Source organism: Dryobates pubescens, chromosome 4 (genome assembly GCF_014839835.1).
Source record: "Dryobates pubescens isolate bDryPub1 chromosome 4, bDryPub1.pri, whole genome shotgun sequence".
Lineage (NCBI taxonomy): Eukaryota > Metazoa > Chordata > Aves > Piciformes > Picidae > Dryobates > Dryobates pubescens.
In genome coordinates, this window is record NC_071615.1 from 12,352,236 (window position 1) to 12,368,779 (window position 16,544).

The 16,544-nt window shown below is 39.2% G+C and overlaps 1 protein-coding gene across 3 annotated transcripts in view; it reads left to right on the plus strand.

Moving 5' to 3' along the window:
- The window catches only part of SHISA9 (shisa family member 9), a 180,486-nt gene extending 169,672 nt beyond the window's left edge, over window positions 1-10,814 (plus strand). For all 3 annotated transcript variants that reach the window (XM_054180593.1, XM_054180592.1, XM_009907929.2), the window contains one exon: window positions 8,161-10,814. In XM_054180593.1, coding sequence (XP_054036568.1) covers window positions 8,161-8,531 — 371 coding nt within the window. In that variant the 3' untranslated portion in view covers window positions 8,532-10,814. The remainder of the gene's footprint in view (window positions 1-8,160) is intronic.
- The last annotated feature ends 5,730 nt before the right edge of the window (window positions 10,815-16,544 follow it).

The window sequence follows — 16,544 nt, forward strand, 5'->3', positions numbered from 1 at the left end:
TATGCCTAAATGAGATAAAACAAAATAAATGTTTCACAGTAGAACTTTTCATATTTATTTACCATTGTAGATGCTATGAAAGGACAAGAGCTCAGAGGCCTTTAGAAAAAAAAAAGATGAAAACCCATATTTACAGATGCAGGACAGCCACTGGCTGCATTTTCAATGAGAAGTCAGAAATTTGAACACATAATTCATTTAGCTTTCTTTTACAATTTCATCCCTTGGTTCCAAGAATAGAACTGACAATCTTACTTCCTTCCCAAGTTTATAATTCAATCCATGATATTGAACCAGCAATTTAACATCTTGATGCTTGAACTTAAAACTTTAAATTACTTGAGGATGTAATAAAGTAGTGTGATCGTTGTCTAGCTGCACACAACAGATTCCAGTTCTCCTGAAAACATTTGCAATTTTAACATTAATTCTACACGGTATAGCCACCATATTCTCAGGTTGGTAGAACCTATTGATTCTAGTAAATTAGAAAAGCTCTGTTTTTCTTACACTGGTCAGATACAAGTATTCTGTATGTTATTGGTCTCTAGACTAGGTAATAACGTGTGTGTGTCTAGAGCATTTTGACCAAAATCAAATCATGCTATCACTGCAGCACTTTGCAAAACTGTACCATAAATATTGCAATTTAAAACTATGCAAATCAATGCAGTCAAATAGACAAAGTACAATTGGAAAAGCTGTTTTACATATTCAAGGCAAAACCTGCCTACATCTAGTAAACAAATGTTTATTAAAAGAAAATTTTGACTTTGCAGTGCTGTGGTGGTTTTTTTGGTCACAGAAGAGGGATGCTTCTGCTCACAGACATGGGGCTGCTTTGAGTTCCAGGAAACTGTAACCCCGTACACAAGGGTACACACAGTGCCTGATGCCTGAGGAGTTAATCAAATTCTGTCTCAGCATTCTCAGCCAAGCAGCAGCCTTTGCTGCCTGTAGTGGATAAAGAGAACATTGCTGAGACTGGAAGCTCTACTTACCAAGTCTAATTACATTCCGATTCTAAACCATTCCTAATGCCTTTCAAAACCCAGAAATATTCTGGCCTCTTCAGTCTTTCAGAAACCATCATATAAGTAATCAATAGAAAAGAAATGTTTGGGCCTACATATAAATGTTTCATCATGTCTCATCATGAAAGCAGTATTTTATTTCACCGGCAAAACACAATGCAGTCTGGTATCTGGAGATGGACAAGCTCCTTTTGAGCAATGTCTGCAGAAGAAAGAGTTGATGTGGCATGTCTTTTCACACTTGGTCTCTCTCCAGATCAGTATAAGAAATTAAGTGGTAAAAGAGGCCAGAGGAACAATATTGCAGAACCACAAAAAGTAGATTCTGCCAAAATTATGAAATTTATGGTGGTTCTATGCATTATGCATTTTCGTTACCTCTGTCAGTAACAGGAGGAAAAAATATGAGAAAGTATCCAGAGACATAAAATGGTATCTGCCTTCTTAGAATGCCTCAAACAAAAGTAAATTTGTATTAGAATTTTGGGGAGAAGAAAGGCAAATATTTAGGAGAGAAACCAATGCATTGCAGCCCACAGGCTGAATTCTGCATTCTCAGAGGTCAATACAAGAACAGAGAAGGAGAGATTTAAAAAAAATCATTGTAAATGGCCTTTGATCTTTCTTGTAATTCAGCATGATTTAAAATTGCCCCATTTTATACACAATCTTTCAGTGTCCCTGACATAAGAACCGCCAACAACCAACCATGAAGAAGCTACATTCCTTCCTCTTGGTCACATACAGATCTGTCAGATCATCCTACAATGTTAGCATTGTAGGAATGGAATCATGTCTACCTGCAACATCTAGCTGTACTCTGTTTTCCAACAGACTTCATGTTATGCAAACCAAATTCTTCTATGCACTGTGATGCCTGGTGAATCCCTTTATTCGAAGGACAGGTCATTATTTATGTGCTTTACTGGATGGAACACACACTATTCAGTGAATTTATTAGATCAAATTCACATCTGAGGATAGCTAGTATGAACTCAGTCCGTGTTAGTTTTTCTCCCTCACCCAAGAAAAAAAAAACAACTTCTGCTAGTGTAGAAGAGATATTTCTTTGATTTTCAGATGAACTCCTCCAAAACCTCACAGTTACCTTTTATCTTGGATTCTTGAACATTTGGTCTTAGACGTCAGCTTAGAAAAGCAAATGAGTAAGGAATCACATTCAGACAGGACTGACCACCAAAGGCAGCAGCCCAGTAATACCCTGGGCAAAATTCTTGTGTTGTCTTTAAGCTGGGAGTCATAAAACTTTTGTCTTTCCTTGAGTTTTTACTTTCATTAGAGAAATGTAAGGTTCTCGCAGCTTCAGGTAACTCTACTAACTTCTCAGCAAAGTCACGGCTGTAGAAGCAAAGCCTTGTTACAAACTGTTAAATATTACATAGGGATAGCTTTACTGTTACAAAGAAAACATCCACAAATAGGCAGTTAGTGCATTTTAGGTGTTATCTGGTGTGTCATTGTACTAGTTTCATTGCTATCCTCTCCCCAGCACTTTCCATTGGCTTGCTTTCTGTATCTCTAGCCCCAGTTTTGAAATACAGTCTCTTTGCGGCTAGAGGAAAGCTCTCGGTTTCACAAAGTGGTTCTTAAAATACATCCAGATAACAAACAATTCTGTGAAACATCTACTGAGACATAGGGCTCCCTATATATTGTTGTATCTTCTAACTGTGACTGCAAGCTTTCACTGAAGATTATTTCCTTTTTTAAAAAAATGTCTTCAGAGCTTTTATAAGGGCTCGCTCCTTTGTGGATTCTCCTCTTTCACTTCAGAGGTTTCTTCCCACTCCTAGGTGCCTACTTTGACAAAACCTGTAGGACATAATTGTCTTTTAGGATTCTACACATCTCCCATTGCTGTAAGAAGTGGTGCAAGGATTCAGAGCCATTTTGCAGACCCACAAAGATAAGAGGATTGTCAATGAGGAAAAGAGTAAAAATTGCTGCCTTAGAATTACACAAGACCTCCTTATTTAGCTGCACTTTCTACACAGAAACTCTTGTAACTGCAATATTTTACAAGGAAAAGAAAAGCACTACACAACGCTAATGCATGTTTCACAGGACTCTGTGTCAAGAGTCAGCCACTTCGATGACTACTTAGGGAGCAGAACAATATTACATAGCTTTAGGGCCACCTCTTGGCACAGATAACATACACTTGAATAAGCACAATGAGAGAATCTGGACCTATTACAGCCACAAGGACTTTTGCCAATTATTTCCAAGAAAACATGTTTTCATCTATAGCATTTACTCTGTAAGTGACTCACTGTTTTTTGAGTGACTCAATGGTTTTGTTTTATAACACATGAAGCTTTCACATCTGGTCATGGTCAATCACTATCAGTGAAAGAAGAAACTTTGTCTCTGCTAGTGGCAGACTTAGGCAGAATAGTGAATCTTGTATCAAAACATACCATCAAAAGCCTATTACTTTCTGGCCACTTCATCTAAATGAGCCTAAACTCACTGAAGGTTTCCCAGGTGTTCCTCTAACCTTACTATCCCATGTAGCTTGGTAGCTAGACCCTCTCAAAACCAAAACTCAAGGAAAGAGGCAAAGGTCCCAATCTGAGACATCTGACACTGATACTGACAAAGTCAAGATCAAAAGAAAACAGACAGTTGTGGTCACTTTAAGGCAATGCTGGATTCAGATAAGAGTGAGGAGTGATCCACCTTTTAGATGATAAATTCATGGTTGTACAAGAATTCAAATCTACATACTCTGGCAGCAAGGTGCATCCCAGCTTCTGCTGGGTGGTCCTCACCCAGACTCACATTTTGAAGAGCTTGTGCTGTGGAGCAGATGAAAATTCAAGATTTATTAGTCTAGAAAGACAAAGGAAGACAAAGCATCTCTTTAGCTTAATAAAGTGCTCAGCTGAGAGGGAGAAATCCTGCTTTTGGATCCTTACACCTTTTCTACATATTTTCAGTTATTCATTTCATGCACAGCAGGTACAAAAGCCCAAGTTCTCCCCGCTTCAAGGCATGCATCTTAATGTTGGGGAAAAAAAAGTCATATTTCAATATTTTTTCCAGATGAACAGCTACAACAGTAACTAAAATTATGGGTGCATTACCCTAAGGATTAAAAACCTTACAAAAATATTAAAAATTTAAATATTTCTATAATTAGTTGCCAAGACTGGAGGAAGGGAACACAATGAATTACCCTTGGAATTAAAGCCCTTCTTTTACTCTTGTTCATTGGGCAATTTTGCAGTTCTAGTTCTCTATTCCTTTTGCAAACACAAGAGTGATATCTTTAAATCCTGTTTTATTGATTTATATACAGAAGATGGTGCAAAAGGCACTTCTATATCATCTTTCATCTACAAATCTCAGTATGCTCTACAAATAGCAATTAAACTTCATAACACTTAACTACCTCCTTCAACGTGTTAACAACTTGTTTTACGGCTGATGAAACCAGCGCAGAGGGAAGTTGAGTCATGTACTCAAGGTCACAGAATAAATCCATCCTGTAACTCAAAAATGTCACTTTGCATGCTTGAAGTCCATAAAATATTTATAGGAGCTGGTTAAGAAAAGGAAAATTCCTGAGATTCACAGTTGATTTATAAAGTCATTGGCATTAAGATATTACAAAAAAAGGCTTTTCTTGATAATATATTTGTTACAAAACCATGCTCAATACTATTCTGAATCTTGTCTTCTTTGAGAATTGGAAGTACAAAATCTCGTTTCTGCACTAAACTAGCATCAGCCAGACTGGGGCAGAGCACACTGGTACTATGCAACCTATAATCTAGTCAGTATGCAAGAATAAGGACAGCTTCAAGACTTGGTAAAAGCTCTTTCGAACCACTGAACAATATGGTTTTATCAATGTGTTTTTCTGCTACTTACCTGCTACAATCGTTTTTTCCCCCACCCAATTCTGGTAACACTTCTATGTGTAAACCTGTGTGTGCATGATGAAAGAAAACTGCTTTAAAGAGGTTAAAGCATTAGATTAAGAGGCTGGCTTTCACTATTAGCGCTTAACTCCTAGGCATACATAAGAAATTCTCAGACCATCCTGTAAACCATTATTTGATCAAGACAAACACAAACAGCAGCTCTCCCACACTACAAAGCACATGCAGTGAGCCATTTGTCATATGTTTGCCAGCCTTTGGCTTGACTTTGCCAGATCAAAGCCTGCTTTGTTCTCTTCAAGTCCAATTTCCAAACAACAGCCGTGAAGTCCCTAGAAGAGAACTAGGTTTCCTAAAGCAACTTTAATGTAGTTATATTTACAGAATTAATAATTCCACTTTCTGTATAATCTTCCCTAAGAAACCAATAAGGAGATAAAAATTTATATATAACATAGCATAAACAAGAGCAAACCCAAAGATGTGTCGCAGGCACAGTACTTGTGAGGCTGATTTCTTCTTGGTTTAGTTTTTACAGTGGGGGTGTTGTTTATATGCAGCAATAATACAATTTACTCTTCTGTGAGGACATCAGTCTTGATGTGTTTGGAGATCTGAGTAACATATCTAATGTCTAACAACTCAGAGATGCATGAACACTGCTGGCAGTGGAAAAAGGTACAAGCAAGAAAAAAATAAAAAGAAATGAAGGAAGCAGCTTCAACTTGTGGCTTTTTTCACTTCCTCATACAAAAGAGAAAACCAGCATGAAAAATCAACCAATGCAGATATCTGCAGTTCTTGGCCATTATTTACATAACTGCATCACCACCATTTTCTTTTGAAACAGAAGTGATTATTTTCTTTGCAATCGATCATCAAAGATCTTGGTTATGCAAAACAAATTGTTGCAGCTTTATTAAGATAAATTTTGAATTGCAAACTTAATACTTGACTCCTTCCTTACATGAGATTACCTTACTTTTTAATTTTTCTATGCAAATTAAACCAATTTAAATATGGGAAAAATAAATCCATATAAATATCTGGACATTAACTACACTGAATTTAAATTACATGAGCTAGCATGACTTTTCATATGTAGACAAGGCCTAAATCATAAGATAGAGACGCCTGCTCCCCAAACCAGCTGACTTGCAGTGTCTTTGATATAAACAGGTATACACCTAAATACTTGATTGAATATTCATGATGCCACTGTTTTTCCTCAATTATTAACAACAGATTAATGAAAAAAAATAGCAATGCTGACTGTGTTTCCACCCTGGGTTTATTCAACTTGTATATAATACTGTTTGGGGAGTTTCAGTGAATATTAACAAATAAAAAGTACAAGCCATATTCAGAAATTAAAAAGAAAAAAGAGAGAGAGTGAGAAATAAGTACAACTTCTGGATTGTTCAGATTACAGATCTTTAATTGAAATAATTCACCCCAAAATCAAAGCAGAACTTAGCAGGTTCTCTTTGTAACATATTACACATCTATCAGGAATTGCAACTGTCACTCACTGATTAAAAAAAGAGAGGGAGGGAGATGAGCGAAACTTACAAAGCCTAATTTTACAGCACAGACAAGCAATTTCAGTTCAACAGAGAGGAAACATCTTCTTTGACAACAAAATTAAGAATTTAAGAGCAAAGTCCTGTTGCAGTTGTTATAGAAAAAAAATACCATGAGATAATAAACAGCAGATCCTTGTGGTAATATTCCACCCTGTTGAGAAGCCAGGGCAAGGAAGATGAAGAAGTGAAATCTGATCTTGAAGATTAATGTGGTGCTCATGGGAATTTCACCATTGTGCATAAAGATACAGTTCAGAACTAAAGAGAAGGAGAAAATTCAGAGCGCAACAAAAGCCTCCTAGCAATTCTAAGGAGAGAGAAAAGGAGGAACAATAAACAAAAACAGTGCAGGGAATTAAAAACCTGTTTGTGATGAAGGCAAAGGAACTGAGCTGTACAGACAGCTACATGTACAAGACTGCTGCAGAGAAACCTTAGATGGCATAGCTTCAAGGAAAATGGATGGATCTAGTCAGGGCACAGCAGAAGTCAAATCGAAGCTGACACAATCATATATTCAAAGCACACCATTAATGATTAACACACCACTATGTTAGTTGATCTACATATCTGGCACTATGTTATATAAAAATCAAGATTTTTTTATTTTTTTTTTTTTGGGGGGGGGGGGGGGGGGGGAGAAGAAGAAACCCTCTTTACATAAAAAGCAAGAATTTACAAAATGAAATTCAGTTAAGTGTCCCTTAAGCCCCTGGTACTAAGTCTCAAAATTGCAATCAGTTGCTGAACTGCTGCAGAATGCCTTTAGCTTCCTAAGCATGGTTTGTACTTTTAAGCAAGTAAATAAATAAATGCCAGCAATAACAACAGTCATCAGACTTGAGCATGCAGTGGAAGACAGTAGTCTAGGAAATCACAGAGGGCAAAAATCTTAATTTGAGAACTGCAATGCAGTATATGTTGACAAGGCTGTTGCTGTATTTCTTAGTGGCATTGAACCCAGAAAATTCTGTTAGAACCTGGGATTTAGGCTTTTCCTTGTCTGTAAAATTACTGTCTGAATACCTGAGCTTCAGCAACCAAGATATTTTCAGGCCTGGAAAGCACTAGTGAACTTCCAACAATTTAGAAGAACAGATCCCACTCTTCATTTTGCCCTAATCACTATTCAACAGGAATAGATCCACACCACCTGACCTTACAACCACCACCTGAACGGCGCTTTGCATTTAAAGGGCTGTGGCCTTATAAAACAGGGCATCCCAAAATGCCCTAATATTTCTAAGAAAGTCCTAAACTTCCTATGCTGTGAGAGATGAGCAGCAATAAGACTCATAGGACCTGCCCCCATAATGTAAATATCAGCACAACCTGAGTTATCTGGGGCAGGGCACAACCTTTTGTTAAAGGACAGCAGGTTTTTGTCTGCATGTATGAAAAGTCTATCATAATAACATCCAAAAATACAACACAGAGAGAAAATAAGGGGTGGGAAGCGGCATGGATTTACCTTAGTGGTAAGAGAGGAAAGGTGGCATGGATTTCTCCTACTGATGTACCTGTGTCTAGTTGGCAGATGTAGCTATGCATGACCTACTGTAAAACTGCAGTAGTTTTCTTAAGTCCAACTGATGTTTTTTGTCCCCTCTCTTTTTTAAATCCAAATAGCCGACAAAGTCAATGATGACTTCTACACCAAGCGCCGACACCTCGCAGAACTGGCTGCCAAGGGGAGTCTGCCGCTCCACCCAGTGCGCCTAGATGAAGAGAGAGCTTACACAATCGACAGTGGCCTAACCAAACAGAACGGGCAGAAATCCAAAATGTCAAAGATCCACACACACCCACTAGGTTACAACGCCCACTACAAGACCTGGGATCCCACCGACCAGTCTCTTAGACGGCAAGCGTACACAAACAAGGGGAAACACGGCATGCCAGACCCAACGTTAAGCGATCCACTGACAACCCGAAGCCAGCATTATTTGGGCCCACAGCCATACTTCATAACTAACAGCAAGACAGAAGTAACTGTTTGAGTTTGTTTTCTTTTTTTTCTTTTTCTTTTTTTTAAATGAAATCCTTTAAAAATCACACTCAAATACACACACAACACAAACACTCAACTGAAAGGCAAAAAATACATTTAAAAATATAAAATAATAATTACAAAAAAGGAAACAAGAAGGAAGAAACTTCCACCTGGACACTCTTAGTATCCAGCCAACTGTAGGCCGAAGAGTGGGTTAATACCATTCAGCAATACACACTGAAGGTTGAATTATAAACTCCATTTGTATTTCACAATGGAACACAGACCCTTGTGACTAGATTTTTTTTACTTGAAACTAAAATCCATGATGAGAAGTAGCACAATCTAGAAAAACTTTCTGTCTGCTTAAACATTTACACTTTGTTCCTGCCTTGAGACAGAGGAAGAAAGAGAAAACAATATACTGTAATATATTATTTCAGAGAGGAATTTTGTATAAAACCTACTAATAATCAATAGACCTGTAAAAAGCCAAGAGCAAATATCTTGGTACAACCCCTAACATCTATTATTTTACTTCTACACCATCCTATAGAAAGTGCAAAAAAATATATAGACAATAAGGGACAAAGACTCTTTCACAAGAAATTTATGAAGACTGTTATGATTAAGAGCATATGGGAACTTTCTGGCTGGTAGAGAATTCTGCAGGATGATAACAAACAGCAGAAGATTTTATTTCTATTTACTTTGTTTGATTTGAGATTTTTGGGAACCTCCAAAATAAGAAGAGACGTATGACACAGAAAGCTGCTGGGGGAATAAGGGCATCAAAATATTCCCTCTCAGTCCTCCTGTTTTCAGGCAGATGGTAACAATTCTCACTTTGCAGACTGTCAGGACTTTTTCTTCACCTAAATGTTTTGCCTATCTTCAACTGCTTCAGACTGAAATTAAGCGTGGGTGGTGCCTTTACTGTATTACTATTGTTCAATGATGGTCTTGTTTCTCAAAGTGACCCCTCTGTTCCTTTAAGCTATTTCCTCATGTTTTGCTAAGGATGACAAGGGTTCTGCCCTGCTCAGCCTCCTCTGTTTGTCTCAAAGGGAAACTGGACTATATCTCCATGCAGTGGTTGCACAGTCAAGACTATTTAGTTAGCCCCTCCATTTTCCCAGTTTAAACTTTTCCCCTCCAGTCTCTCATTTTGTACTTGCTTTTAGCCATGGTAGTTCTTTGTAGTTCAACTAAATGTTATATGGTATATTGTCTCTACTGTTTGGCTTTCTATAGTGGTGTTCCCTCTTGGTGGACTATTTGGCGGAAAAGGCTAATGGATTAGCCTCAAACGTCAGAGATCTGGGTTTAAACTAAACAATTGGACTTGTGGTCTTGACTGTGGTTCTGATGAGCTGGATGCCTTGTTTGCATGAGTAAAACCACTCTTGAATTCGGCATTAGTAGTAGACTCACAGTCCTGGGCCTGCAAAGGCTTTGGCACATCCACAAAGAGATAAACAGAGTTGGGATGGGACGGTGGTGCTGCAACAGCCTGATGGCAAGAAATGCACTTAGTCTTTCACTTAAATTCCTGCCCTTCCCTCAAACCAACTTATTTGGATAAATCCTAACTAGCTATCTCACTAAAGTTGCATTTTCACCAGCTGTTAAATTCTTCTGGAGATTAGTTTTGGAAGAGTATACAGGGAGGAGTGAGATCTGTGATGTAAGAAGAATAGGAAGTGGCATTTCTTACCATACTCAACTCACTAGCAGTGTTTCTTCTTAGTCAAGGATGCAAGGGCTAAGAATTTGCAATGTGATTAAATAGAGAGCCCTTTTTTTTAGCTATATTGAGATTGATTTACATCCTGAGAGCACCGGCATCTCTCCATAAGAGCACTGCTAAATTGTACAATCATATGTTTTAAGACTATCAGAAGTGGACAAAGCCCACAGGACAAATACTTTGCACACAACCCAGATTCTCCATTACCTTACTTTTATTCCTTTAATCTTTATTGCCTTCACAACTGGCTGACTTAATTTGACCCTTTATGGAATGTTGCTGTTAATCCATATGCTTTAGGTACACATTACAGCTACACTCTAATTCACACAGGTTTCGTGTAACTTAAACATATTTTACGTGGAAATATTTTAGTAACTGTATGTTCTGTAAGTAAACCCGTGTTAATACTTGTTAACTACAGAGTTTATGATACCAATAATACTTCCTACAATAAAATGTTGGTTTGTTTTTTAAGAATGTTTATTTGTAAACATATGTATTCACTATATTAATATGAATTTCTTACCTGGCAATAAAACTGATTCTATGTGAATCCAACTTGCTGGCTGATTCCTAAATTTGTATTAGCAAGCCAATATTTAGTATTAATTGAGCTTCTGGAGCTTCTCTCTGCAGCCCTTGGGGTTCACCTCAGCATGAAGGATGGTCTGACTCTTCCATTGGCAGTATTGATGCTACCAGAAGGCTGCCTAGTCTGGTGCAGCCCTCTGACTACTATCCCTTAATAGTTACGCAGTTAGGGAATGACGATGTTGCAACCAGAACTCCCAGGGCTATCAAAAATTACTTCAAGGCCCTGAGGGATCTGGTTGAGGGGTCAGGTGCGCAAATAATTTTTTTGTCTATACCTTTAGTTGCAGGAGGGAATACCATAAGGAACAGGTCAGCAGCTATAGTCAACAAGTGGCTTAGAGGCTGGTGTAGTCAAAAGAATTTTGGGGTTTTCGATCTTGAAAAACTTTCTACTGCACCAGGTCAGCTGGCAGCAGATGGAGCACATCTGTCCCAGAGGAGGGGAAAGACCAGAGTGTACGAGAATGGCCTATCCCTCAAAGAGAAAAAGATTCTAGGAAGGGAATTGGCAGATCTCATTGATAGGGCTTTAAACTAGATTTGAATGGGGAAGGGGCTGGAACTAGTCCCCCCAGATAGGAGTCTGAGGGTGGTAAGCTGGAGTCAGGGGTGAAACCAGCAGCCCAGCTGCAGTGCATGTACACTAATGCACAAAGCATGGGTAACAAACAAGAGGAGCTGGAAGCCTTGTTACAGCAGGAAAGTTATGATGTAGTTGCCATGACAGAGACGTGGTGGGACGACTCGCATGACTGGAGTGCTGCAGTTGACAGCTACAGGCTCTTCAGGAGAGACAGGCAAGGAAGAAGGGGTGGAGGGGTGGCCCTGTACATCAGGGAGGCACTAGATGCCATTGAGCTGGAGATCAGGGACAATCGTTTTGAGTGCTTGTGGGTGAGAATTAGAGGGAAGACCAGCAGGGCAGACATCCCGGTTGGAGTCTGTTCTAGACCACCCAACCAGGTTGAAGATGTTGATGAGTCATTCTATAGGCAGCTTAAGGCTGTCTCAAGATTGCCTGACCTTGTTCTCATGGGCGACTTCAACCTGCCTGACATCTGCTGGGATCTCAACACAGCAGAGAGGAGTCAGTATAGGAGGTTCTTAGAGTGCATGGAGGACAGCTTCTTATCCCAGGTGCTGCGTGAGCCTACCAGGGGTAAGGCTATGCTTGACCTCCTCTTCACCAACAGGGAAGGGCTGGTGGGTGATGTGGTGGTCGGAGGCTGTTTAGGGGCCAGTGACCATGAGACAATTGAATTTTCAGTATTCAATCAAGCTAAGAGGGGCAGCAAGAAGACCTCCACTCTGGACTTCTGGAGGGTGGCCTTCAGGTTACTCAAGGAACTAACTCAGAAGGTTCCTTGGGAAACAGCCCTTAAAAACAAAGGGGTCCAGAAGAGCTGGACCTACTTCAAGGAAGAACTCTTGAAGGTGCAGAAACAGGCTGTGCCAATGTGCCGGAAGATGAGACGCCGGGGCAGACGGCCAGCCTGGATGGGCAATGAACTTCTAAAAGAACTAAGGGAAAAAAAGAGGGTGTACCATCTTTGGAAGAAAGGGAAGGCAACCCATGGAATGTTTAAGGATGTTGCTAGGTCTTGTGGGAAGAAAATTAGGGAGGCAAAAGCACATTTGGAGCTTAGACTGGCCTCTGCTGTGAAGGACAACAAAAAGTCCTTCTATAAATATATTAATAGCAAGAGGAAGGGCAAGGACAACCTCTACTCCTTGGTGGACACGGAGGGGAACGTTGTAACACAGGATGAGGAAAAGGCAGAGGTACTTAACACCTTCTTTGCCTTAATTTTTACTAGCAGGACAGAATGTCTTCCAGACAGCTGGCCTGCCGAGCTGGCAGAAGGAGCCAGGGAGCAGCATAGTTTCCCGCTGTTCCAGGATGGGGTAGTTACAGACGAGGAAACAAAACCCACAAGACATTCGAGCTTTACAAAGCTGCATGTGCCCTGTAGGCCTCCAGGCACAACACACAGCTTGTTTCACTTGATCAGTTAATTAGTTTTGAGTAAAAAAAGAGCTAAGTGTGCATAGGGCCAGATCCTGGTCCTCATGAATGCATGGGAGCTCTGCAATGAGCTTCAGCCATGTTCCAGAATTGGAACTACGCACTATGCACAGATGAAACACTGGTGTATGCTGCTTTGAAGTCTTTATATGTTCATTACAGAAAAACCTGTACCCATCTGTGTACCAAGACTGCTGGAACATAAAGTCCTTTACAGGCTTTCAGTACTGCTAATGGCTCATAAACCTGACAAAGAACAGAAGTTCAGAAAAGGAGAGTGTTTGGGTAGCTCCTCTTTGCTTCGCTGCAATGATATCTCCAGAACTCAGATTTTAGATTTTAATAGATCTGGGAAAAGAGTAATGCTTTAGCCTATTCTTATATAGAATGGGTATTGAATTTTCAGTACTAAATAAATAACCTTTTGCAAATCCCTTCTGCACACAGTCCTGCACACTTTATTTAATCCTGGTCTCTACACTTAAAGTTGTGAAGGACTTCCAGTGATAAATATAGTCTTTACTGTAATTATATCATCTTTCTATTTGGCATAGATAATTTAATTTTGCTAAAAACAATTATGACAGGAAGTACTATTGTATTAGATTATATCATCTCATTTATCATCTAGTGGTGACAATGTGAAAATAGGACGAGTACCACATTACTAAAAAATAAGCAATGTTATTTTTCTGAGTGGGAAACTCATATTATTGTCTCTACTGATTATATATGACTTCAGATAACTTGTGTCATTTATTTCAGCATTAATCTGTGTATAGTAGTAGCGATGCCATTCTATCTTGGGTATGAATGCTGGTTTTGGCCAAGATGGAATGAAAGTCGTTTACATTTCCAGTTATAAAGCAATTGTTCCCTGTATTGTTTCTAAAATATCATTACTTGATCAGTAAGAAATACCTTCAAGGATACTTTAAAATGTTAATTAAAAATAAAGAAAAAAATCCTATATTAGTTCAATAACAAAGCCCTAAAGGTGTAAAATGCTGTTGCAAGATATTAGGAACTGCTTGGATAATTCCTGGTAACTAATCCTCTAAAAATGAGAATGGTTTGGGAGACCAAATCTGAAGTTTTCTAATTCCAAATAAAATTATTGATTTACCAGTAGTTTGGCAGAAGTTGTAGCATACAGCAGCATTATTCCAAAAGTCACCTGGAGTCATGGCACTTTCCTGGTTTACAAGATGTGCATTACATTTACATTACACTTCATACAGCTGCTGCCCACCTTAAGAGGCGAGATGTACAAGATGCCACATCCTTCAAGCCACATTCAGCAAGTCCCATGAGGCTGCACACAGAAGAGTAGATGCCTAATGTGATAGTATAGGATTCAAGCTTACCTCAAGTGTTTGCCTATGACATGAGCAGTGTTTTCTCATCAACAGGCTCAATGTCAAGGGATGACAATAGACATGATGAAGGAAGAGGCTGTGCAAGGTGAGTTTGTCATTGGCAGCTTGGGTTGTTACTCATAGAGCGCACCTCTTGCAGCACTTGTGCTCTGCTCTAGCAAACTGCACAATCAGACCAGATGGCTCTCCTGGTATATATTGTGTTGGACCATGTTTAGGAGGGCAATGGCAGATAAGTGTGACTAATGAGGGAAGATAAACTTCAATGTTTTATGCTAAACCACTAAATCAATTCAATTGAAAAATGTGACATAATAGCACATTAATCTCAGCCTACAGATGGGGAAAAAAAAAAAAGAGCCAGCAAATGCTATTACAGCTAAAACCCCAGGGGAAAGCTTTCAATGTAAACACCAACATACAGCTCTAATTTGAAAAGTGGCTGTAAAAAACAATTTGCAGAATTCATGCTTTAGAGATTTTCAGACTCAAATTAGCTCAGCCTGCAAGTAAGATGTGTCCTTATACCTGCCAACTCAATCTGGAACATGAGTGTTAAACCAGACTTTTCCTCCCCATCCAGCTGCATTAATGAAAGTCAGGACTGAATGAGGAGAGTGATTATATCCTGTATTTGCAGAAAAAAATACTGTCAGACAAAAGCAACTGACGGGACCTAGTAGATGCTTCTTCAGAAGATGTACCATAGACAATTTGATGCAACTCACTCAGTTGTGCCAGCCCTACAAGGTTAGCAAAACCTAAGAGAGATGTATTTGTCACCAGTGACAACAAATGACACTTTTTGACACTGGAAGAAAATCAGTCCTGATCCTATGTCTTCCTGTGTCAGAATCTGCCAAATAAACAATGCTCAAACAGGCCAGGGCTCCCTGGATAGGCCCTCCCCATCCCAGGACTCTTAGCAATATAATGGTCCTGCTTCAAAAGCAAGGTGTTCTCTTCAATTTAATTTTTCATCTTCAGAGTTTAGGGTCCCTTTCTGGGACACGGAAGCTACAGATTCAAGCTTACATGATGTGGAGACAGGTCTAGACCCCCAGTCTATCACCACTGCTCTGGTTTCACATGAGAAAAGAATCAAATGTTACTTGGAGCTAAGAGCATGATTCAATGTTAGAGTAATTTTGGTCCTTCACAGATGCATGAAGAAACTCTTTGTACCCATCTTTCTCTGCAGGCAGCTTGAGGTCAATTTTGCATCCAAACCCAAAATAATTTTGCAAAATGCTGGGGTTTTGTTGTTGTTGTTTGTGGTGTGTTTGCTGTTGTTGTTGTTGTTTATTTTGTTTTGGTGGGGTTTTTTTGTTTTTTTTAGTAAAGGCAGAATTCATTTTTTTGGTCTATCCAGAGCATAACAATACACTCACACTTAAATACACAGCTGCACCTTGTGTAAGTCAACACTAGCTTGCTTCACTTAGCAACTTCACCTGTATTTAAATTGTAAGAGGGACTGCTGTCTGTTAATAGGGGTTGATGCTGCAGTGACAGAGTTCATCTTCTGAACTTGCACATCAAATGTTGTGTGCATCCCTCACAATAAATAAGGCTGGGAGTACAACAGGCTATCAACAGAGATGATCTCAAATCAAGAGAGAATGTCAGGCAGTGCTGCTGCTCAAGCTGAGGTTCAGCTACAAACTAGAACTGAAAAATGGGAATAATCACAAGCTTTTTCAGTGGCCATTGTCAGGGTTATTATGTCAAGGAAACAAGCTCCAGCATGTGTGCCAATGGAGCCACTAAAACTCCCTGAGCAAAAACAAATTATTCTTTAAACTGCATGCAGCCATTGGCCTCATTTTCACTCTCTCATATTTGGGTTCACACTAACATTTTGATCACAGATTTTGCCAATGTTAGTGCATATAATTCCCTGAGGTAATTGGTCCCCAAGGGAAAGAGTACTTTACCTGCTTCTTAATATTTCTTTAAGCAACAGAAACATTGCAAAATATAACTGTGCTCTTTTTCCCTGCCACAGGTGAACAGAAACTAGATTTTGCTTTGTCCTTACACAAGTATGGAGAGACCTCAACAACTTCTACTTTTCTGTCTCTTTTCATGGCAGTGTTATGCTTCAGTATGGAGTGTTTGCATACCATCAAAGAGTAACCCACCTAACTAACTTGCTACATTTTAGAGATCTTATATTACTTTTGAAGATGGGATCTATATTCCTAATTTACTTCACTACTTTTGAAAAGGAAATACTAAGAATGACACATTTTAAAGAAGAAACAG